Here is a 24,596-nt window from a genome sequence, read left to right as displayed (position 1 = left end):
ATCACTAAAAAATATCAAGAAGGCCTCACCGTCATCATTCTCTGGACTCCTCTGTTCTGTTTTGATCTCCTGGCTTTCAGTGGCCGTTGTCCCCTGAAGAACAACAGTTATGTGAGTCAGACTCAGAGGAAGGTGTGCAATAATGTAAGCTGCATGGAAAAACACATTTTTGTGGCTGACTGTGGCTCTGACCTCCTGTTCCGGCTGTCCATCAGCAGAAGCCTGCAACGACGTCTGGACATCTACAGGTCCAGCTTCAAACTCTTCTATTTCCTCCTCCTCGTTCTCATCCTCGCCACTGCCGTAGTTTGTCAGGGCCTGAGTCTCTGCTTTGGAAAGACCTGAAAAGTAGCAAGACAATGAGATGTGCAGCAACACAATAACGTCTGAGACAACACTGAACATCTGTCGTATTTTCATGTAAACCAGGAAATAATCACGAAGTTTGAAGATGTAGAAACAGAGGGTCTTCTTACTTTTAAAATGAAGACGACATGTTTAAGGTTCAGTATATCAGTTCAGAGGCTTTGTTCGAGAAAATCGACTGAAGCCACGGCTCACCTCTTTTAAATGTGGCTGTGCCTCATGTTTCCAGCATAATATTGCTTACAAAGTAGCACAGTGATAGTGAAAAACATGGCATCACAACTAAGTGAAAGATGTGTCAGAAGTCAGATTTTTATTCTAATCACAGGGGCTTTCTCAGTGTCAAAGCACGGCTAGACTGAAGGTTTCTATGGGGGCAGTCAGCAAAAATCAGCAAAAGTCCTGTCAAAAGAAGGCTGTCGAATATTGGTCTCAGAGGATTAGTGTCTGTAAACCACTTCTCAGGAGGGGAAATGAGGCCAAATGCTCGAGGTGGGTTAAGACACACCAGCATTCTGGTATATACAAGTCCTTTGTATTTTACAAAGGATGATAGAGAAGGGTTTATATGAGGAGACAAACAGGAGAGACAATGGTACTGCAGTGTGTCAACACCACAGTAAAACATGGTGGTGGGAATATTTAAGTCTGTTTTTACGACTCTGAATCAATGGATTATAGTTTTCAATTTTCATGATTAGTTTTTAAATTTTTGTTTTCAATTGAGTTTTGTTTCCGTTTAGTTATTATTGATGGAAACTGTTTAGGTTTTAGGATATTGTATAACTATTACGATATGGACGCAGCGGCCCCTTCAGGAGACAGCGAGAGCCAATGTTTAGTGTAGACGTGCATTCCGCAAAACTTACTAATTAAATGATCCTGAAGAAACGCTCTCTCATCTTGCCTGTACTGCTGTGTATGTACAGCAAAATGACAATAAACTTGATTTGATTTAATATTTGTCAAGGGCAAGATTTACCAAGTTCAGAACAATACTATTGGGTTTTACAACGGAAACACTTTGTGAAGGCAGTTGATTTGTCATTTAGACATCCCTGTCTCGATATACGCGCACCAATGCCTTCTCATGCTTTCTGACAAATTTGACCAAACTGACAAAAATGAAAACTAAAGACATTTCCTGTATGGTTTTGTTTCAGTCAATTCTATAACTACACAATATCGTTTCAGTTACTTTTTATTTTTCTGAAGTCTAGTTTATATTTTTATTTCCGTTAACTAAAGGGCACTTACAGACTCAGAAAGGCAAACATTCTTGACATCGTAAGAAGCTCTTTGGAACATTTTCGCATCACTGTGGAGTTGACACAGCTTGAGTGCTGCTGTCATTAAAGTAAATGGGAGACATAACAAAATGTCTTTTACTACATTTTGTCTGACATTAACTGCTAAATAAAAGCTATTCACGCAGCCTCTCTGTTTTTTTTGCAGTTTTCACTTACTGATTGACAAAGGCACTCCCTGTCCGCCACCTTCATCCTCATCTTCCTCTTCAACCTCTGAAGCTTCACTGCTCCTGTTGTTCTTCATCTCTGTCTGGAGGTAAAGTTCCTGGAGAGCTGACGCACCTTCCTGCTCAGCCTCATCTTGGTCCTGGAAGGAAATGAGAGACAATTTATTTTGTAAGACAGACTAAACATATAGTAATTGGTATTAATGATTTTATTATCAGTAATAAAATGGCCTACCTTGTCTTCATCTGTGTACGCTGGAGAAATTGACTTATCACCGCCACATGCTGCATTCTCCTAATTACAGGAATAAATTAATACAAAATTCAAGTTAGTCTCATTTAAACTAATTTATCACCAAAGATGCAAAGTGGCAAAACAATGTAACTAACCTTGAGACTGTGTTTGGCTTTACTTGGCTGCTCAGCCCTCTTCTTATTTTTGTGTTTGGCTGCCAAAGCCATGCTGCTACTGTTGTCCAAATCCTGCATGAGCCTAAAGAAGGCCAACTCATTGAAGAGGATCTCTGAAATCTCCACAAGGAGATCCTCCCCACAGTCCTTCAGCGTGCGGCCCACAAATTTACTCAGAGAGTCCTGGAACAAGAAGAAACAGTGAAATGTCAGAGAGGCTATTTTTATATGATCTGCTTATACACGTGTTTGAGGAACTTGGCATTGGTCATACCTGCAATATGCCTCCCAGCTGTCTGTGGAAAAAGCGCACAAACTCCTTGCTCTCATCATTTTGCTGGGTGAGAGTAAGGACCATACGCCGCACAGACGTCAGCAGCTGGAGGGAACACACCTCGTCCATGTTCTCCTAATGAAGGAAGAGAACAATAAAGATTGATTTAACTCTTTTCATAACAGCATATTCTGAGTGCTGCACCCTGACAACCAATGGAAGACAACCTCATTGTAGTGTTTAATCTTAAAGGGAAAAAATGATCTAAATTCACTAATATTCACATTCAGTTTCAAGCCAATACATTTACAATTAGTTAAGAAAAAGACCACTTTTTTTTTTATTAACTGAATTCAAGCATACAAAAAGTATGTATTTAAAAGAAAATTCTCAGGTGATACAAAGCAACGTGCAATCCACTACATATGGAGTGTGTAGTGGATTGTACGTTGCTATGTCAGCCATCCTACCTTTAGGAAGGGAATGACTTCTGTCATGATGGCTTTGATCTGACGATCCAACTGCTGGGTGTCAATCTGAGGGCAGTGCACATCTCCAGCTGCTGCACCTGCTCACACACAAATAACCAGATCTTTTCATACAGAAATGTATTCAGTCTTTTTAAACAGTTAAAGGAAAGACCACTGTTGTGCTGCTACAGGTGTTTGCACATGTTGCACATAGGAAAGGTCTTGTGATTGGGTACCTTCCACTGGTTCAGCGGAGTTAGCAGAGGGACGTTCAGCATTTGAGACTTCAGAACAGCCTGCGCCTGCAGTGCTGGCGTTGCAGGGGTTAAACTCAGCTTTAAGCTTCATGCGCTCATATTCCCTAATCCTGGCCAGAGCTTTGTCTAAATGAATCACCGTGTTGCCTGTCAGAGCAGCATAGAAAGGAGAGCAAGGAGAGACACAAATGGGAAACGAAAAGTTCAAAACCAATGAAGCGAGAGAAAAGAGAAGAGTGTAATGGATATGAAGGCACGTAGAACCAGGTTTACACTACAGGATCACGCAAAATGCGTTGACCTCACTCTTAATGGACAATACCAAAGCTTCCCAAATCTTTGAGCCCTAATTTTCCATGGACTCTTCTGAAAGGGAATATTTTATACTTTGGCCATGCAGTATTGATCCTGCGGGATAAACTGACTGGTTTACCAAGACAAGCCTTGAGACGCCCTGCTGAATAAAAGTAGGAAGAGGTACCACATTTGTTGTAGTTAAAAGGTAATAAGCAAAGCATATAAGCTGTATAAAGGGTTGTAGGAAGATTTTTAGGTAGGTAAAGTCGTACAAGCTTTAACCCCTTTTTTTTCAAAATTAAACGGTTAATACGTGTAGAACTATACCCAGATCATCATTGGCAAAAGGTTCCAGGTTGGAGGATGTTGACATGGTGCTGTCATTGTCCACAGATTCTGCATCATCCCTCTTCTTCATTATGTCCTGTGTGAGCCTCAAGTTCTTCTCCACCACCTCCTGAAAAAAGATAAGCAATCCATTTTGAGACAAACACAGCATACATCTTACATTCGCCCACGACAGTCTTGATTATAAGAGAATAGATGATTCAACGCAGACCCAGTTTTTAAGCAGCCGTAACCAATGGTGGCTTCCCTTGTCATTCTCCTAACATGGAAAATTAGACATTTCACCCATCATTCTTGAACAAAGGCATTATTTAGACAGACAAAAGGCCTGGCTCCCAATTAGCACAACTCTGGGGACCTTGGAGCAGAACAAAGAACACATGTCTGATCTGGCAAAAGAGACGTGGCGAGATGAGGGTCATTTTTTTTTTATATAGACAAGCTTCTGAAGCTGTGCTGTCAAGTTAAATTCAAAGACAATGAAGATGGGGGAGGGAAAATTAAAATCAGAAAATAAAGAGGCATGGAAGGATGAAAAGAGGCAAGACAGGGAGGGATGAAAGGAGACATGGGTAAGAGAGAAACTAATGAAAGACGTATTGAAATGTAGAAAAGGAAGCACATAAAAAAAGCGTAGGTGGGAAGGACGACAATGAGGATTGAGAGAAAGACTTCAGAGCAAAAGCCTCGACATGGCAGACCAAAAAGAGGCACAAAATGAGAGAAGAGATTGTGAGGATGGGATGCTGGGAAGCAATAATGTGCCTCTTACTGCATCACTGGTAGTGAGACTCTCGCTGGGTGTGAGCTCTGACTGAGAGCCTGCGGCCCACACCACAGGACCTAGAGGAGGCAGCTGGTCCTCTGCAGCACTCTTCTCTGCCAGGTGCCTGGTCAGTATGTCCTGTGAGAGACACAGAGAGAGGGTACGGTCAGTGTGAGCTGAAGTGTTCAAGGGAATATTCCATTTGTATCTCAGGCCATTCACAGATTATTGTAGCTGTGATTTTGCTGTCGATCTCAGATGACATCATATAAATAAAGACACACTTTAGATCAGCGGTCCCCAACCTTTTTTTGCACTATGGACCGGTTTTATGCAAGAAATTTTTCTACATACCGGTCATTGGCATAACAAAAACATCTTATTTTTTTCTATTAAAAGTTTCACAAATGAATAAAATTGCTTGCTAAATATGTGTTTACTTTTTCTTCTGTCTCAGCATTGAGTCTCTCCCACTTCCCAAAGAAGCTCTCCGGAAACGTTTGTTTTTTTATACATCTCGGCAGCAGTTAGACTGACGGCTTCGTTTAACAGCCGGGCATGAAAACTGACAGTCAAGAGCAGGACACAAGCACAGATGGAAGTGACAGGAAGACGAGCTCGTACTGTTTTTTTTTTTTTTTTTAAAAGCACGCTGTAGACTGTGCTGGAAATAAAAATATAATAATACAACTTTTTTTTTTTCCTTTTCCGTGCGGCCTGGTACCAAATGACCCATGGCCCGGTATCGGTCCGCAGCCCGGTGGTTGGGGACCGCTGCTTTACATAACTCCACAAAAGCATGTGCTGAGGCACTTCACTCAAAGTAAATAAACCTGAATATTCTGTAATTTGAGGTCAGCATGAAGAACACTTTTACTGGATTCAAATAACAGTTGAGCATTTACACAAACTATACTTACTTGTAGGGAATAAAGTGCCCTCTGACGCAAGTAGTCGGTGTTGAGCAGCTGCAGTTCATGAAAGAGTTCAATGAGAAAGTGGGGGCGGGACTCGTTCTGGGATATCAAAGTAGCCACCTCAGAGTAGATGGTCTCCCTCAGCGCTTCGAACAGGGAGAAATCACTGCTTGCATCTACAATTTCGAGATTTGACAGAATTTTAGATGGATACTTGCATATTACCACCGATAAGCAGTAATAATACATTGACTGACAATCTAACTACAAACAACTGTTTTCAGAGGCAAAGACTCTGCCTGCACGCAAATTTGGAAGTTTTGGTTTAGGTTTGGTTAAAAAAAACAAAAAAAACAAAAGCTCATGCATTGCAAGGTTAGGTGACTCATGACACAAATGATGGTAAGGTTTGCATGGTGACTTTACCTGGTGCTTCTGTGCATGCAATTCTGTTAGAGAGGAAGGGTGTTCTCCAAGCATAGGCTGTGAGTAAGATAAATTAAAAGTGACAACAAAGTAAATTAACCCAAAATGAAAATTAAACCTGTGGTCATGAAAAATGTGTTAAAAAAAGGAAACTATAATTATAGAAAGAAAATCTGCTGTAAAATAATGTGAATAATGAATAAAATATCTGTGTATAATAAACAAAACACACAGACGGTAGAGGGGAAAGGGTGGGGGTATACAGTTTGAGCCATACCAGAGGAGAGGTCATTGCGTTTGTTTCCAAGCTTCGTCTTGCTGTCTAGTTTTTCTTGGGTAAACTTGTCCAGCAGACTCCGATTCTGATCCTTCTGGTGAGACAGGGCTGCCCTCTCCTGGGCGAAGTCTGCAGTGCTGCTAACACTGTCACTGTCTTGGCCTGATGAAGACACCAAAAATGAACACTAGCAACATTTCTCTCATTATGAATTGCTAATTTGGTTGAGAAATACAGAAAAGGGCACCAAAAATAAACACCTTTACAATCAAATATATCCAATAGACAATAGCCTCGCAACAAGTAATACATTTTAGGAGCTGGTTATGTTCATTTTTAAATTTTCAGACTGTCAACAGAGTTTTGATTCCATTTTTATACCTTCACTGTTCTTGCTGTGTCCTTTGCTCCTCCTGCGTCGGCTTTTGGGAGTCTTGCTTCGGGAGGCCAGGTTGGCTTGTGCGGAGGCCTTGCGCCCAGCCTTAAAAGTCTTTGTGATGGTGGTAGGATCAACAGGGTCAGGCATGCTGCTGAAGCTTCCCTGCGATGCCTTATCGAAGTCTTGAGGTCGAGAGTGGCGGTTGGGACAAGTGGGGGAGGAGGGAGGAGACTCCTGGGGCTCTGTTTTAGACGAGTGATGCCGCTTGGTGTTGTTTGTGTAGGGGGTATTAAGACGGCTGGCCAGTCTGAAGGAGTTGCATGGAAAATAAAGATATGAATAGCAATAATATTCATTCATTCATCAAAAGTACTTTTCATCAAAAATGATAGACATACCCTCTTTCTGTCGTGGTGTTAAGGGGCGAGCGCTGCAGCGGAGGGGGGAAACTCATGTACTCTGTTTTAATTGAAGTGTTGGGATCTAACTGCTGTTGCTTCTGATGTTCAGGAGCAGGCTGACCCACTGCACCTGGAGGAAACTCACCCATGGCAGCAGGGAATAGTGGATACAAGTTGAAGCCTTTGGAGAGAAAGAAAAAAACAACTTAATTAGCTTAAAGTAGTGAGCTAATACTTGAGCACTATGGAATCACTTTAAAATCTATCAGTTACTTCACATTCAAATGCACTAAGTGAACATGAGTACTCAGACCAATAATAACACAATGCCTGTGTACAAAAACTACATAATGAAAAAATATTTTCCATATATGTTTTATAACTCATTTGTGCAATTTTTCCATTCTATCATAGCATTGAGCCCTTACCAACATTTTCAGAGACACAAATTTTGCAAAATTCTGTAAAATATTTTGCTTTTTTGATACATCCAAACCACAAAGCATTTTTAGCTTGTCAAAACAATAAAAACAATGTCAAATACTGGTCTTCAAAGTCTCAGAAATGTTTGCTCTATCTGTTGCTTCTATTGCATACCATTCTAAACAGATGTTGTTAAAAGAATTAAGCCTGAGAGCTAATAAATATGTATGTATATCATACTGGGTGGGAATGGGGATAAGGCAGAAGCTGATAAGTTGTTGGCTGAAGGATGCAGGGTAGAGGACAGGGGGAGGTAGACACCAGGGGAGGCTGAGGGGCCAGAGCTGGATTGCTGGGACGAGTCGTTCTTCTGCGTCTGCCAACCTGCTGTTGAAGAGGAAGGTGGCGGCTGCTGCTGCTGCTGCTGGCGAATGAGGTCGTTAAGGACCTGCTTTAGTCTGAAAAAAAAGGACACGAGATGGGAAAATTTAAAAAGATGTACCACTAGATAGAAAGAAAGTGGAGTATACTTGTTTTGGCTTTTGCTTTCACCTTTGAACGTTGTTTTGCTGCCAAGTCAGCTGAGTGTAGCACTGGTTGAGCTGGTGCATGACCAGGTGGACCTGTGGTGACGATAGGTTGTTGGGTAGCATGCTGTACTGGCCTGTCAGCAGAGTCTGCAGCATGTATGATAGTGTCTGTAGAAGTAGGTGAGAGGGAAAAAAAAAAAAAGAATGCTTTTAATAGACTTGTGGACCAGAGTTTCCTTAATAAGATAAGGCAATAGGGGCCAAACCAAATACTGAATGGAAAGTTATTACGAAGGTCATTCACTAACCTGCTGGTCCTGCAGGAGGGTCTGACACATGCTGGTACTGAAGTCCAACTGTCGCTGTAGCTGGCTGAACTGTTCCTGCCAGTGGCATGAGCCCTCAGCAAAGGAGAGCTCAGAGGCCCAGCGCAGGTTCTCCTGTCGCCGTGTGCCTCCATGCTGGTTTGCAGACTGGTTCAAACTTCTAGACTGCTGCTTGGTTTTAGTCATGTTATGAAGATGCCCACTGCCTTCACCTGAAAAGGCTGCTGGAGGTTTCAGATTGCTGAAGAGAGATAAACAAGCACACACATTAAAAAACAAACAAACAAACAACCGATTACAGATATCACTAGACCGTTACACATGCCCTTCTTTTGCCACGTAGTCTGACCTTCCTTGATTCTTTCTGTTGCTGTAGGAGCACTGGTTCCTGTAGCCGTGAATGTCGTCATCAGAGCTGCTCTCTGTACATTCTTCCTGCTCCTCTTCCTCCTCTGCACCCATCTCTGAGTGATATTCATCTTCATCCTCATCATCCTCCTCTTCATCATCATCATCAAGGTGGCAGGGACTGGAACCCCAGGTGGCCATTGTTCTGAGGATAAATTGAGAAAATTGGTACAAAATTTTGCTGGCTGTCTGTGAAACAATGAATAATCACTAATGAAAGAAACACTGCTGATTTACAAGTGCTCTCCATCAATCTCACTTTAAAAAAAAAAAAAATTGGCTACAAGGTAAGAGTTCCAATCTGGACCTTGATGAGAAAGCCCCCTAGAGTAATAACACTTCCTACCTTTCATCCCTACTGACAGGCTGTGAGCTTGCAATAATGCCGTCTGGGTCTTCCATCCGGCACGGAGAGTCAGCAAGACCACTACGTCTCTGGTGTTCAGCCATCAAGGACTCTAAGTGCTTCCGGCGCTGCCGCAGTTCTTCCCGCAAAATCTGGTGTCGACGCATTTCTGACCAAAGCTGTTGGATATTGAAGTGCGGAGAGAATCGGTTAGCAGATCTGCTCTGTTCACAATGCATAGAGTTTGTTTGGTCATGTGACTAGAGGTGCTGTAAAACTAAACAGTGGTGGAGGGTGTCTGACGTGAAAGGTGGAGTCTGTCACCTCATTGTCAGTGACTGACGACGTAGCTGCATCTGGAGGAGTGGGTTTGAGCACAGCTGAGTTGATTTTGGGTCCACAGGATGAAGAAGCCTGAACAGGGGCAGGAGTGGAAACTGCAAGTGGAACCTTCCTCAGCAAACCTTGCTGACTCACGGTGCTGGACACAGATGACTGGAAAACAAATAGAAATGGGAAGTTTTTATAAAATTTGAACATAACAGAAACAGACAACACAGTGAAGTGTACTGTCATAAAGAGAATGGGGTTCTCTCAGAGGGAATGTTTTGGATTAGGGATGTGAAAATTAGAATCAGAATCAGAAAAACTTTATTGATCCAAAAGGGGCAATTGCTTACACTACAGTTGCTCCCATTCAAAGTCTTCGGAAAATACACAACAGTAAAAAAAGTATATAGATATACACGAGTAGAAAAATATGTCCTAAAAAATATAAACATAAGTAGAAAAATTCTAAGCATGAAACATTAAATGTGCATTTTCTAAGATAATGTTAAAAAAAAGCTAAATAATAAAAAATGAACACCAGAAATTTGGCAGTCAGTGCCAATACCACTGAAATTCTCAGTTTCTCAATACAAACGTCGATACAACTGCAAAAGACAAACCAATTCATCCACGTGCTTTGTGAGGACTTCAGTGGGAGGTTTTGGCAAATTTTCTGTGCCTCTGAAAAGCTTCAGATAGAGCTGTGCACATGTGTGTTGGTCTATTTTCAAAATGATTAATGTCTTTCCTATGTTCCCTTCAAATGTGACACAGTTTGCATCCTGTCTTTTAGATATTGCGGTGTCTCTCGAATAAAGCAAAATGTTGTGATTCTATAATGCCCAAAATTTAAAAAGAAAACAAAAAACATCTTTGTCAAGCACAGACTGCATGTTTAAGATTTTACACGTTTTGTGAATTTGTTCATTTTTGTTACTGCAGTGTCAAACTCTTCAAACCTTTCACATCTTTTGACTAAATGAACAGAAAAAGCACAGCACAAGGTTGTTTGTGTGCAGCTACACAAAGGTTTTTGGTCTCTATGAAACTGTTTAAAGGTGTTTGCACTCGACTCCCATCCAAACCAGTCCTGTCTAGTCTCACACAAGCCGCTGTGTGAAAATAGTGTTTGTTTGTTTTTTGTTTGTTTTTTATAATTAAGCTCCACTGACCAGTCAAAGTTGGCAACAGTGGTTCAGTAACTGAGGTCCAAGCTGTTCTTATTCTGACATTGAAAAAAAAAAAACAAATCATGTCCACTTTTCTCAAATTGACAGCTGTTTATTGAGCAGTTATTACCTTCTACTCCTCTTGCTAAAGCTTCTTTACACTTTATAGTGGGAGGTAATGTCTGCTTGTCTGTCATTTGAATGTATTATTGCAAGTGTAGAAGGTAACATTGGCATGAATTTGATGCACAAGTAATTTTTAAAATCACTAGAATTAAAAAAGCTTACAACATTTTACAAAACCTTGTAATCCTCTTATATTTGCATGTTTGAAGCGAATTCACAACATATTCTCTGTGTCTCCAGCTCTACGTGTGGGTGCATGTATGAATGCATGAGTCAAGTACCTGAAGGTCAGGGCAAGCCCACTGCAGGTCCTGGATCTTGCCTTGGATTTCAATGAGCCTCTGTCGCTCCTCATGGAGCTGTTTTAGCTCCTGCTTCTGCTGACGCAGCTTCTCCTCATACAGCTTCTCCCTGTCAGAAGTATAAAATAGTAATAATGTAATCGATATTAAAAAAAAAAAAAAAAAAGAAAACAACTGTCTGGATTATCAGACAGGCTTTTCAAATGTTTTATATACTATACCTGGCCTTGCTGGAGAGGGTGATTTCTCTGGGACTCTGTTTTGATCCTGCTCCCAGTGACCCAGGCACAGGCGTTCTGGTATTATTTGGCTGTTGGTGTAAAGCTTCATCCTCATTAGCTGTTGTTACGTCTGTGTCATCACTCTGAGTACAGAAAGACTGGGTCAGTGTTTCTTCACTAGAATCCTCATCATCATTCCTTATACGTTTTAGTGTGTGTGTGTGTGTTTTTTTTTTAAAATATTATTCTCTTACTAAATGGCCAAACAAAGATGCAACATGTCAAGTTTAATGAAACATACTTGTTGGGGGTTCAATGCGTGTGTACTAGTTTCAAACAGTTACATACAGGATGTTGGGTTCAGTATACGCTCTGATCCAATATTCACTAGTCTATTTATGTCTACATGCTTTTACTTGCAAAAATTCTAAATTACAAATTCCAGCCAGAACATTTTGGCAATGCAACAGTTGTGGTCCGTCAACTACAGCATGTTGGCAGGCTTTGCTTTTAAAGTCAAATGTTATTTTATGCACTGCTTCCATTTTCTCTGCTGTCCTGAAAACGAACTAAACTAAGAGGTGAATTTTTACCACTACAAACCTTAATCCAGTATCGTTTTAATACTACCAATTGGAGCTAATCAGAGTTATAAAACACACTACGATAATATCTCGTGTCATTCAGCAAATACAGAAGTAACACCTAGATCTAGACTATAGACTCTCAAGTAGCATTCTGTCATCTACCCCACCTGAACCATGGCCACCAGCTCCTGCAGCTGCCGGAGTTTTTGCTTTGCTGTGTGCCGATGAACCTTCTGAACAAAACCGGCATCATTCCCAAGGCTGCTCCTCCGACTAGACTCTGATGCCTCACTGTCTGGAGCTGCAGCCTGTGCCCCTTCATCATTGTCAAGACCATCTTCTTCCTCGTCGTCGTCCTTCACCTGATTATAGGGAATGTCCCTGTTGTACTGGCACTCTAAATGGAGGCAAAGTTGTAGGAATATCACTTACATGCCGTCAGTCTGTAAAATTACGTAAATGGAACGTGTTGCATGCACCTTTTAAATTTTACATTAACATAGACTCCAACTGTGTGCTCTTGAAATCACAGCACTGTTTTTTTGTTGTTTTTTTTTTTAAAACAAATTGCATGAAGGTGGCTATTGATGATGATAAGTTCAGGTTTAGCATTGCCAAGTTTAAAAAAACATCTTTATAAAGAACAGTCATAATACAAAAAATGATAATACAGTAATAGACAACATATCTCTTCACCAGTGCGATGTGGTGTACCTATGTCAAAATAAGCTGGACTAAGAAACAGTTCAAAATACAGCACTGATAATCAAATGGAAGGACAACAGTGTCAGGCAAAGGCGATGCTATTAGCATTTACTACATTAACTAGATTAAATATGATACCCCTTGTTTTATCAACGACCTGTACTGTGAATAGTCAAGGGGGATGTTAACGTCAGATGCCACAGTGCAGTGTTTCAGTGTGTGCATGAGTGTACCTATGGCTGAGGGGATGTTGAGGCTGCGGATGTTGGCTGCTGAGCGGTTGTTGATCTCACACTCGGTGTTGAGTCGGCCATCCCGGTTGTTTGTGCCACTACTCCTGACACTGCGCCCGTTGGTCAAGCTGTTTAAGTCTGCCCAGTTCCCACTGCGCTGTGGGTTTCTGGAGAAATAAGGTATAGTCAATAATAATACTACAACACTAACACAATGTAATCTGAAGACAATGACAACAAAAAAGTAATATTCCTGAAAACACTTATCGTCTTGATAGAAACAGTCAGAAAAACGTGGCATTTTCTTTATTTACTTACTTATGTATTTATACACCCACCTGATGTTAGTGATTGGCTGGCGGTTCTCCTGCTCGGAGTCAAACATTGCCTCAAACATGGAACCGTCTTCTGTCTCATCTTCCTCCTCCTCTTCATCATCATCATCCTCCTCTTTCACATTCTCATTGACTGCATCCACCATCATATCAGAAGTCTGCTCATAGTACTGAACCAACTCCCGCAACTCATTCAGACGCTTGTGGACCTCCTTTAGTTTCCTGTAGGAATATGTGAATGAAATGTGAATGCCTGCAAGGTTTAATCATTTAAAAGGTTATGTGACACACCAGAGCAATGTCTTCACGAATCCCTCCTCTACAAAGTGCACAATGACCTACAGAAAAACAGCCCCTATAAAAGATGGACGTTAAGTGTCTTGTTCGAGAACACAGTAATAAATACTGAAAACTGTAAACAGCAGACGGTCCATGGCTGTCAGGTTATACTACACCACCGCTGCTATACACAACACCCTGCTGTTGATATCTGACCTGCCTATTCATTGTGTGTGTGTGTACATGTGTGTATTTCTACCTCAGCTTGTCTGCCGAGTTGGAGCTGTCCTGTTGCTGTGTGAGTGACGGATGAAAGGAAGTGGAAGCCGATGCCCCATTAGAGCAGAGAGCAGAGTGGCAATCTGATGATCCTCCCACACTCATACTGCACTGTGCTGACAAGCCACGACCTGAAAGGATCCATGCAATTCATCAACACTTTATGGGGGGGGGGGGAAGTCACAATATGAATACATATAAAGAAAATACTCTTACGGGAGTTATTATTAAGTGTCTGGTCTCTGAGTGAATGCAGCTCCTGTAATATCTTGTCCATGGTTTGCTTTTTGTCTTGGAGTTCTTGGAGCTTGGTGAGTTTGGCGCTGGCAGCTGTTGCTCCAGTATCTAGACCAGTGTGCGGGCCAGAGGCAGAGTGGAGGAGTGGCCTATGCTGAGGGGGACCTACAGCCTGGGGAGTCCTAGACCAGCACACCTCTCTGGAGAGGGAAAGACTCTCTGCCTGACGACGGTTATCTGGCACTGCTTTAGTCTGAAAATGTAAAAAAAAAAAAAAAAAGATTACTAAAGAGTTGACATGACTTGTCAAGTGGGAGGCAGACTAAGACTGTTGCCAACATGACAGATTATAGTCTCACTGATCTGTACTTAAATATCTTGACATATTGGCACTTACGTAATACCACAATGTTGAAGTTATTATTAGTAGCAAACATTAAAAAACGCAGTGCATAAGTCATTTTAATTTCAAACATTTTCTAGGTGACATATTTGAGGTCCCTGCTATACCTGAGAGTCATGTAGTTGGTTGTGAAACCGTTGAATCAAATCGTTTAACTCATCGTTCAGTTCTGATGTGATGCTCAGACCGGAAACACTGCCCGTAGTTTCTGTGACAACTAATAACAACAACAAATGACAAAGAATTAAAACAGAGGAAAACTCAATTAAAAAAAACTTGCTGTGGTAGACCTGCTGGGCCATTCAGCAAAAACATTCTAATACATAAATATGACTTCTGTAAAAGAAACTGTTCTGATAGTTGAATGTTTATTAAATGATTCCAATTGAGCTTTCAATGATGTATCTCCAGTAATTTACAGTCGTGTAAATGACCTTCTGTAACTTCCCACACAACTAGTCTGCATCCACTGTGGACATGTCTGTCACTGTGTTCGTGTGTATCTCACCAGTGTCTTCAATCACAGCAAGTGCCTGTTCTGCACTATGCTGCATGGCCATTAGTGCTTCCTGTCGGCCCTGCAGGGCCCTGAGCTGCTCCTGCTGCTCTAGCATCTTCTTCAGCAGCTCATGCTGCTTACGCAGATTCTCCAATTCTTCCTTCTGGTCAGCACGCACAGCTTCTGGCCTGCCACCCTACAAAATTTCACCCGCATACCATTACAAACACTGAGCCTACCAAAACCACACATCAGCAATACTACGCTGCTGAAGAGGAATGGTAGAAGACCATACAATGACAAAGGCAAAAGAGGGACAAATTGTTTGATACAGACAGCACAGAGTCTGTGTTGTCTGGCAAAGAATTACACAACAGATATCATTAACGTGGGAAAAAGGTTCAGATTTTAGGCAAACGATCCAAAAGAAATGTACATACTGTTGCGTTTGAGGCATCTGAAGACCGAACCTCAATGTTAAGTGATGTACTCTCTGCCAATGAACCGGAGCCAACTGCAGAGTCCAAGGTCCCCACATCATCCTCCTCATTCTCCCGTGCCTACGAAAGCAGAAAGAGAACAGCAACAGTGACTCAAAGATACATAAATAGGAAAGTACACAACAAAAAAAACTATGTTGTCCATCAACTGTTTTTTATCTACAGACACAGATGCACATAGACAAGTGTTCATATGAATCAGCGGGTGAAATCTGGACGAATATAAAGATTAGAACACCTACACTGAATTTAACAGTCTGAAAATAAAAATATGTGTTTCTTGCAAATAATATTACATATGACATAGAAATGCTAAAATCAAATTAAAGAAAAAACAACCCCACAGCAGAGAAATGTGGCATACTATCGTCCAATTTTGTCACAGCAGACAACCTGATCCAACTGTTGAAGTGTTTCAGGGCACAGAGAAAGACAGGCATTAATAATATATGAATGGCACACTGCCAACGCAACTACACAAACAGGTTTCTTTTCAGCTATGAATTAGCCAACAGACATGCTTTACACATGACACAAGACATTTGCCTGAAACTATGTAGCGTTGTACACAGCATGTGACAAGCATAAAATTAGATTCTGTGAAAGATAAACATGCATTTGACTTACCAGCATTTTCTGCAGGAACCGTAAATAGGACTTCTCCTCCTCCTTGAGGTGGTCAATGAGATGAGAGAGACGCTCCACATTGGCCGGCACATCATTCTTTTCCACCAGATCATCCCTCATGGAGCTGGCCTTACTGATGTACTCCCGGATCTGCACCAGTTTGCTCACCACCTGAGACAGTATAAAGAGAGGAGGGTGGTGTATGGGTGTGCGTTTCGGAAGGAAAATAAAGAGAAGACAGAGAAAGACGTAAGGAAAGGTGAGAAAGCATCTGTAGCAATGGCTCAGACTGGGCTAAACAAGGGCAGAAAGGGGGTTGGGCGCAAAACTCGCTGGGCACCAAGGGTGGCATATTTATAAATTGCCCTAAATACAGCCTTGTTTCAGCTGCACTAGCTCTCCCTCACTTTCATCCTAGTTCTGGTTTCTCAGAGTACTCTGGAGTGCAGCAATACACAGACTATACCACATAGAAAGGGAGTCATTTAAATTAATGGTGAAATAATAGTCTTCTGAAGCAAAGTCATTATACTAAAATAAAAAATATCAAAAACACCAATCAAAACTATTTTACTGTGTCTTCCTACAAAATAAGCAGTTCATTTATGTTTTCATCAATGCCGGTTACATTCTACACCTCAACTTGTCAGGTTGCTCATTTAGTGTGTTTGATGGGGGTGCTACACATCTCCTGTCCCCCTGAACTGGCCAGCACTTGGTTTAGTTTCTCAGAAACTGGAGCAAACTTTGGTGCAAAACTGTAAGGTGAGGGGAGCTTCAGACAAAAAACACTTGATACATAGAAAGAAAGAAAATACTCTGTAATGTGATTTCCACCCTCCCGTCAGCCTTATGTATGGAGTTTACAAGAATCAGAATCAATAATGTAAATTGACAGTACTGCTTGTTTTTTTGTGAATTACTGCTCAATAAGTGAACACTGGGCTTGTGTGTGAATTTCCTAGAAAATAGACATTTTATTTTTCTTTGAGACTAGATGGACTGAGGCTGATAAAGATAAAGATAAAGATAAAGATAAACTTTATTCATCCCGAAGGAAATTGTTTTGCCAGAGTACAGTTAAAGCAAGCACTTGATGTGATCCCTGTTTGATATCCTGCTGGTGTTTGGGCTTTATGCCTCTCTTTCTCCCTGATACTACTGGGAAAGTAACCCTTAATACAAAGTGAACTAATAACATATCATCTGTATGTATTAACTCCAGTAACCAGTCTGTTCGGTTCACCTATGCATTTGTGTTCCACAGAAACAAAAGCTATACAAATGAAGAGTTCATTTGCAACAACAGATAACTCCATCTTCAGTCAGAAAACCCACTTTTCCATCATCTATCTGAGACAATATCAATCAAACTTAAGTTATCTCTATTTTTGTCATTTCATTTCTACTGAGTCAAATCTACTCAACCTCAGTTTGATTGATATTATCTCAACAAACAACAACAAAAAAAAACGTTTTCTGAAAATCTACAAAAATGGAGTTATCTATTTTTGCAAACGAACTCTTCAAATATAGAATTAAAACCTAGCTGACACAAGATGTGTAACTTTGGCTGATAACATAAAAAAATCCCCAACACCTTTACTCTACCTTTTCTGACATTCAACTTTTTGACTGCATTCCATTCATTAATGCAGCTTCTTGCATTTCTAGCTACTCGCCTGTTGATACTTGTTGGGGATGTGGTAAAATTTGTTACAGATAGTCAAGTTCTCCAAAGGAGCCATTACATACTTTGGCAATTCTGACTTTGCCTGTAGCACCTTCAGCTGGTCAGATTTTAATTTATCCAGCAAACTAGCTCACCATCTACTTGATAAATTGGCATAACTTTGTGCACACCAACATTGTTCCACTCAGAACCACAACACTTCAAGTGGGAAACAACCAACAGCTGACCATGACCTTAGTAACAACAAAACATTACCTGGCTGCTGTCTATTCTTGGCTCTCCTCTGGCATATTCTCTGTGCGCCGCGGCCCCTCTCTCAGCAGCACCACGACTGAGCCTTGGAGGTTCCTTGGAAGGAACCACAGGGGTTAATGTATCCCTGAGTCCTGGGCTCTGCTTCTTAGTTTCCTTGGTGATAGCTGGAGTAGCTGGGGCAGAGGAGGAGGGAGGGAGCAGCTCCTTGCTTTTGTTAGTGTTTACATGTAGAGGTAGGAAGTTGTAGGGCTTCTTGTTCTCTCCAGCTAACTGCCGCTGGTTGTTGGCAGCTGTAACACGACCCTGGGAGTCACTGCCGATGCTCCTCTGAGTAAGAAAAGAAGACACAAGTCAAACAAAACACCACTCAAGGATCTGGGCATTTTCTTTTGAAGACTTTAAGAGATGCAAGGATTCAGGCTTTTAGTCACATTTTTACTGTGTCAGACCTCTGAAGTTTGTTAATGTATGGCACAGAATTTTAATTTAAATTGCAAAAAGTTGACCTTGTACTGTTAACAAGCACAGTTTTACAATGTTTTCATGTTCAAAACTCATTGCATATACTGGTACATAAATATGCTGTTGTGAATAACTGTGCTACAGGGATGGAAATTTGAGCCCTCCAAAACAGAAAATAATTATTCTGATCATCAAGGCGATGCCTTACAAATAGTTGAACCTTTACACTGTTCTTCTACTTTCCCCACTGAAAGTTCTCACATTCATCTCCCATTTTCTAGTGCTGCTCAGCCACTCTGCCACCCTCAGCAATGTGGTAGAACAAGGTCAGCGAAACAACTCCGTATCAAACTATGAAAAATATTTTGTTCTACCTCTATTGGCTGCTGGAGCACCACACCAGCACAGAGGCATTTAACCACTAAACAACAAGTTTACATTTTACTTGTGTTTTGTCTGTGATAACCGTAGACCAGTGAATACAGGATTTTTGAAGCTGTTACCCATTTGAGAGTAATGGCTCTCAATAACAAAAGTCTTCATACAACACAAGACACAAATAAACCCATACTGTTTTTAACAACTGTGGCGAAGAAATGCATTGGGTAGGAAACTTTAAGCCTACAATTATACTTGTTCCTACACACTGATAGGCAAACTAAAGAATGGTGACAATGATTCAAATTATATCTGAAGCAATTTGTACTAGTGTAACGTATGAGTTGACATACTGATTCTAATATATCTGCAATATGTGGCTTTACTATATTATTGCACTCCTGTGGCGATCACATGCATCCTTGCACACATGGTGGCAAAAGAAATTCAAACAGCAGGACCTGTTCATTTCTCTACAATGCTAGTAGTGGTTGAAAATCTACTGAGTGCCTTTAAAGACCAACTTCACATCTAATGACTGGCCACATAGCCTCCGGTCAAATGTTTATTAGTGCACTGAGTTGCTGCACAACAGCTCGAGTTCAAGACCACCAAATCTTTTACCCACAGCACTTAAAACAGGACAGAGTTGACACATCACTACCAGTGGGTCACGCAAGCCACCATGTATCAAATATTCAGTCTTAAATTAACAACATACTGGCACTAAACAAAAAAAAGTATTTCTAATTGAATGCAACAGCGTTTTACCTCGTCCAGGTCAGTAAAATTGATCCTCTGACGGAGCTTGTCCAGCTCAGCCTGGTCGGGGACAGACATTTGGGTGGTGTATTTGATGTGGGGGAAGGAATGAGGAGTGCGTGCTCTCCTGCGGCCAGCCCCTGGGGTGGACTCTGGTGAAATATCATTAGTCAGGCGGCTCTCCACCACAGCGGCTGACAGCTTTTTCTTGTTCTTTTCTGAAGATCGGTTGGCTTTCTTCTGCTGTACACCCCAGTCCTGATCAAAAACAAAAACACCTGCACTGTTAAAAATCATACATGTTTATTTTACAGGGACAGATACAAATCTTACCTACCGTACACATGAGACTTAGCGTGGCACAAATAACCCTTGACAGTGAGACATATTTTACACAGCAGCATGTTACAGTTTAAAGATTGGAGAAAATCACTGTATAATAAATTGGATGGATAAAAATTAAGCTACCAGTCATTGATGTTTGTATCAGCCCCTTACCATGTTGTTGAGTCTATCTTCCAGACTGCCATTGGTTACAGTCCAGTTGTGCAGCTCTTCTGAACTGTCATCAAAAGGAGTGCCTCCGGTTGCCATGTCACCCCCTTACAGCTTGCTGGAATTCACAACAAAATGCATACTGGTCACCACACAGACACTATTGAACACAAAGCATGATATACACGTCTGTATGGAAAACATTACAATCAAAATGACACTAAAGGAAACTGCTTCCTTACATTTTGCTGACATTCACAACAAAAAGTTACCACATTACATCAACTAAATAAAAAAAAGGAATAGTGTCCATTACAGGAAAATGTGGAACACTTTCAAGTACACTTGTCACTGTAACGTTAACCCAACGTTAGAGGAAACTTGGGATTCAATTAACCTCATTAAAATGTGCAAGTTAGCTATTAATAACTGCATATTGCTCGCCATACCCTAAAACCAACAATGACATCCGCGCTGGTGTTTAGAACAGACAGCTTTTTATGACTCTAATGAAGGTGTTACTGCTAACGTTTAAGCTACAGCAGAAAATGCACCAGTTCTTACCAACACAACTTAAAGTGACTCTACCCTTCAATCACGACCAGCTTGAAAACATCAGTAACGTTGCGCTGATCGTGTTACCGTGCTGTCTATTCTTTGTGACCCGTCTGTTAGCGTTAGCAGCCGTTGGGTTTTGTTTGTGGCCCGCTCGGATTCCCGGGGAAAGATACGAGACATCCCCTCCACCGCGCCGCGACTTGGCGCTAGCTTTCTTTTAAGTTACTGTTCCCACACGATGGCTACTGTTACCTCAACACAGAGAAAGTGCTGCCACGACCACTGGAGCACTTACGCTAGTTATAGCCCCAGAAACGTTCAAACTAGTGTGCATACCTTGTTGGTGAACTTCACTAGCAAAACATTTGTGACCTAGTTCCGTCCTGCAATCGCCATGGCAACACGCAGTAACCCCGATCTGCACCAGTTAGCCCACAATTTAACGTTATCGATAACACTAACAAAAGACGACAAAATGTGATGCTAAACGGTCGCTGAAGTTGTCCAGCTTGCTAGTGCAGGTGGCTGATACTACCTAGCTTGCTACCAGCTACTCACAACAGAGCTAACTTTAAATGTCTCGGTAAAAGTTGAAGCAAACAAGCATCGCGCATAAGGCTAGCAAACTTCAAATTGAGAAGTAGGTCAGTTACGTCGCTGAACTAATGTTTGTACACTGTCAAGACTAACCCACATTAACTTAGCTAAACACAAACGCAGCAGGGTTAAAACTGGCTTTAAGGCATATTGTTTGAAATACACTTGCTACGATAGCTAGCTTACGGTTTAAGGTAAGGAGCGTTGATGTTACCATTCAGAGCCGACAACGGAAGGAAAGGCCGTTGCCTTGCACTTCGTATGCTTCAGCAGAGGTTTTACAAATCCCCCCTGAGTCTGTTAAAAGCCATTTGAGCAAAAAGTAGCGTGTTATCGGTCCTAAAACGCAGCAACTAATGGACGTGAACCTAGCCTGATATACACACTCCCATGCAGCAGGGGGCGGTACACGTTAGCTACAAGCTAATCTTTGACCACAGGAAGCAGTGGCTCTGTCGTTCGCTGTTCGTCTGTTGAAGTATCAAACTCACGAGAGCTTGTAGTTTGGACGGTTTTGTAGACGTGAAGAAATCGAAAACTCGCGAATCTCGCCACAACCGGACGCAAATTTCGAGTATAAGATTATATTTCGCCTCCACTCCATGTAAGTTGTATTATCTGTGGATCATTTAGCATTCAAAGCTAATCTGAGCTAGTTAGCTAAGGAAAGCTAACTACGTTCTTGCTATTAATCCAATCAAATCGACGCATACGCATGTGTATTTTCACGCAGCAGTGATTTCTGACTTACTTCTATTGTAATCAACAGAGGAAATCATGGGGTCGTCCAAGAAGCACAAGGAAAAGAGCCGCGACAAGGACGCAGAAGATCGCCGTCGCGAACATAAGAAACATCGCCACAAGGACAGAGACGCTTCAGATCGGGATGGGACCCGGGATAAGGATAAACGAAAACGCTCCAGGTCCAGGGAAAGAAGCAGGCGGGAGAGCCGCGGCAAAGGGGAGAGGAGCACCGGAGAGCCACGAGTGAAGAAAGAGAAGGTAGATCTTGGATATGAGGAAAGCAATACAGAAGTGGGGCCCCAGTCTGCAAGTGGGGACGCGTCTCTCAGCATTGAGGACACAAACAAACTCAGGGCCAAGCTGGGTCTGAAGCCTCTGGAGTTGAATGAGAACAAGAAGGAGCTTGGGACCAAAGAGGAACCAATGGTTGCCGAAACCATCAACCCTGTTCTCATCCAGCAGCAGAAGGAGATGAGAGAGAAGCTGGCAGCTATGAAAGAAAAACGCATCCTCAACCAGAAACTGGGAAAAGTCAAAACCCTGGCAGAGGATGACTGGCTGGATGACACAGCTGCTTGGGTAGAGAGAAGCAGAACGCTGGCAAAAGAAAAAGAAATGGCAGAGAAAAGAGCCAAACTTCTGGAAGAGATGGATGAAGAGTTTGGTGTCAGCAGTCTGGTGGAGGAGGAATTTGCCCAAAACAAACAGGACGCATACACATCCCAAGATCTTAAGGGACTCAAAGTGCAGCACAAGGTGGATTCCTTCAATGAGGGCCAGACTGTCATCCTGACCCTACAAGACAAAGGTGTGCTTGAAGAGGAGGAAGATGTGCTTGTAAACGTGGGACTGGTGGACAAAGAAAAAGCAGAAAAGAATGTGGAGTTAAAAAAGAAAAAGCCTGATTACAAGCCCTATGAAGAAGAAGAGACTGTGGATGACATGGTCACGTTTAAATCCCGCTCTGTGCTGTCAAAGTATGATGAGGAAATTGAAGGTGAAAAGAAAAAGAGCTTCCGGTTGAGCACAGGGGGCTTTGCTGATGGGGAGCGAGAGCGGGAGCTGCAGGCCATGAGAGAAATGCTGCGAAACCAGGCACAGTCCTTGGAAATGCCAGCCCTCACTATCGCCTCAGAGTATTACACACCGCAGGAAATGGTGGGCTTTAAAAAGACAAAACGTCGTGTGAAGAAGATCAGGAAGAAGGAGAAGCAGACAGTTGCTGATGAACTTGCACTGGATGACACTCGCAACACTGATTTTGGCTCCAGGACACGTGGCCGAGGCCGCAAAACAGTGGAGGAAGAGGGTGCAGAAGTAAAGGAGGAGGAGGTAAGATTGCCAGATGAGACACCTGCAATGTCTGATGACATCAGGACGGCAGAAATGGACATAAGCGATGAAGAAGACTTTACACCTCCTGAACCAGCTGTAATTGAGGAGGATGAGGCAGAGCAAGAGCTGCAGAAGCAACTGGAGAAACAGAGGAAGCTGAAGCAAAAGCAGCTTCTCAAGGACTCTGGGGAGAAGGTGGCAGAACAGATCAAAGTGCTCGGTAAAGGTGACAATGACAGTGATGCAGACAAGAGGAACAACATTGTTTTCAATGCCACATCAGAGTTTTGCAGAACCCTGGGTGATATTCCAACTTATGGACTGTCAGGCAACAGGGAGGACCAAGAAGATATCATGGACTTTGAACAGGAAGAAGAGAAAGATGATGCTGGGGATTCAGACTCCGAAATGGATGAGAATGTTGGCTGGAGCACGGTTAACCTGGACGAAGAGCAAAAACAACCAGATTTCTCCACAGCCTCTGCCACCATTTTGGACGAGGAGCCTATTGTCAACTCCGGCCTCGCTGCTGCCTTGCTGCTGTGCAAAAATAAAGGTCTGTTGGACACTCAAATGCAAAAGGTTGCTCGTGTCAAAGCACCAAAGGGCGCCCTTCCCAACGACAACTACTGCATCGAGGACAAGATGGGCTTCGATGACAAGTACAGTCGCAGAGAAGAATACAGAGGCTTCACGCAGGAGTTCAAGGAGAAGGACGCCTACAAGCCTGATGTCAAGATTGAGTACGTAGATGAGTCTGGGCGGAAACTCACTCCAAAAGAAGCTTTCAGGCAGCTGTCACATCGATTCCACGGCAAAGGGTCTGGAAAGATGAAGACGGAGAGGAGGATGAAAAAGCTGGAGGAAGAGGCTCTGCTGAAGAAGATGAGCAGCAGTGATACTCCTCTGGGGACAGTGGCTTTGCTTCAAGAGAAGCAGAAATCTCAGAAAACACCATACATTGTGCTTAGTGGGAGTGGGAAAAGTATGAATGCAAACACCATCACCAAATAAATACTGAGAGTGTATAAGAAACATACACATGCATAAATGCACACACATACACACACACACACCTTTTAATTAAAGAAATTGCTACACTTTAATGTCATAGTTATTACTAGCTTCATTGTTGTATTACAGAATTGTTCAATAAAATGAAACTGGTGAGAAAAGTGTTGTTTGGTTCTTGTGTTGCAAATGTATTATAGTTATTATATAATTATAATTCTTTATGATATACTTTCAAAAATACAATTTTGAGACTTGAAAAATTAACTTAACACAAATTCTAAATTATATAAGCCAGTATTATAAATATGTTTATGGAAAATGTGTACATTACACACTGTTACATTAGGTGGATTTTTTCCCATTGATAGTTTG

At 41.9% G+C, this 24,596-nt stretch overlaps 2 protein-coding genes across 8 annotated transcripts in view; one reads left to right on the top strand and one right to left on the bottom strand.

Moving 5' to 3' along the window:
* The window catches only part of pcm1 (pericentriolar material 1), a 24,288-nt gene extending 2,330 nt beyond the window's left edge, over positions 1-21,958 (bottom strand). The window contains exons 1-36 of one of the 7 annotated variants that reach the window (XM_008299283.1): positions 21,883-21,958; positions 19,980-20,094; positions 19,491-19,739; positions 17,880-18,206; positions 15,932-16,102; positions 15,245-15,364; positions 14,814-15,000; positions 14,413-14,522; positions 13,882-14,155; positions 13,646-13,796; positions 13,111-13,329; positions 12,773-12,939; positions 12,002-12,231; positions 11,248-11,390; positions 11,006-11,135; positions 9,424-9,594; positions 9,100-9,278; positions 8,695-8,898; positions 8,328-8,586; positions 8,042-8,187; positions 7,730-7,947; positions 7,064-7,247; positions 6,668-6,972; positions 6,287-6,448; positions 6,010-6,066; positions 5,587-5,759; positions 4,673-4,804; positions 3,880-4,009; positions 3,235-3,402; positions 2,999-3,096; positions 2,529-2,663; positions 2,234-2,437; positions 2,079-2,138; positions 1,833-1,983; positions 193-341; positions 30-93 (exon numbers count right to left, since the gene is read on the bottom strand). In XM_008299283.1, the coding sequence (XP_008297505.1) occupies positions 30-93; positions 193-341; positions 1,833-1,983; positions 2,079-2,138; positions 2,234-2,437; positions 2,529-2,663; positions 2,999-3,096; positions 3,235-3,402; positions 3,880-4,009; positions 4,673-4,804; positions 5,587-5,759; positions 6,010-6,066; positions 6,287-6,448; positions 6,668-6,972; positions 7,064-7,247; positions 7,730-7,947; positions 8,042-8,187; positions 8,328-8,586; positions 8,695-8,898; positions 9,100-9,278; positions 9,424-9,594; positions 11,006-11,135; positions 11,248-11,390; positions 12,002-12,231; positions 12,773-12,939; positions 13,111-13,329; positions 13,646-13,796; positions 13,882-14,155; positions 14,413-14,522; positions 14,814-15,000; positions 15,245-15,364; positions 15,932-16,102; positions 17,880-18,206; positions 19,491-19,739; positions 19,980-20,075 (5,923 nt within the window). In that variant the 5' untranslated portion in view covers positions 20,076-20,094; positions 21,883-21,958. Of the gene's footprint in view, positions 1-29; positions 94-192; positions 342-1,832; positions 1,984-2,078; positions 2,139-2,233; positions 2,438-2,528; positions 2,664-2,998; positions 3,097-3,234; positions 3,403-3,879; positions 4,010-4,672; positions 4,805-5,586; positions 5,760-6,009; positions 6,067-6,286; positions 6,449-6,667; positions 6,973-7,063; positions 7,248-7,729; positions 7,948-8,041; positions 8,188-8,327; positions 8,587-8,694; positions 8,899-9,099; positions 9,279-9,423; positions 9,595-11,005; positions 11,136-11,247; positions 11,391-12,001; positions 12,232-12,772; positions 12,940-13,110; positions 13,330-13,645; positions 13,797-13,881; positions 14,156-14,412; positions 14,523-14,813; positions 15,001-15,244; positions 15,365-15,931; positions 16,103-17,879; positions 18,207-19,490; positions 19,740-19,979; positions 20,095-20,618; positions 20,690-20,870; positions 21,133-21,317; positions 21,525-21,882 lie in introns of those variants that run through there. The other 6 variants (XM_008299280.1, XM_008299282.1, XM_008299281.1 and 3 more) reach the window with 6 other exon arrangements.
* sart1 (spliceosome associated factor 1, recruiter of U4/U6.U5 tri-snRNP) lies at positions 21,597-24,385 on the top strand. Its single transcript, XM_008299287.1, has 2 exons — positions 21,597-21,735; positions 21,901-24,385. Exon 2 carries the CDS (start codon positions 21,909-21,911, stop codon positions 24,222-24,224), a length of 2,316 nt encoding a protein of 771 aa, XP_008297509.1. The 5' UTR covers positions 21,597-21,735; positions 21,901-21,908; the 3' UTR covers positions 24,225-24,385.
* Positions 24,386-24,596: the final 211 nt, after the last annotated feature.

This window comes from Stegastes partitus, unplaced genomic scaffold (assembly GCF_000690725.1).
Source record: "Stegastes partitus isolate 25-593 unplaced genomic scaffold, Stegastes_partitus-1.0.2 Scaffold1399, whole genome shotgun sequence".
In the NCBI taxonomy this organism is placed as follows: domain Eukaryota; kingdom Metazoa; phylum Chordata; class Actinopteri; family Pomacentridae; genus Stegastes; species Stegastes partitus.
The sequence above is the reverse complement of the archived record's forward strand: the minus strand, read 5'-3'. Positions and strand labels throughout refer to the sequence as shown.

What these genes read in the sequence shown, in the direction of transcription:
- sart1 (XM_008299287.1), top strand. Translation starts at nt 21,909, where the DNA reads ATGGGGTCGTCCAAGAAGCACAAGGAAAAGAGCCGCGACAAGGACGCA.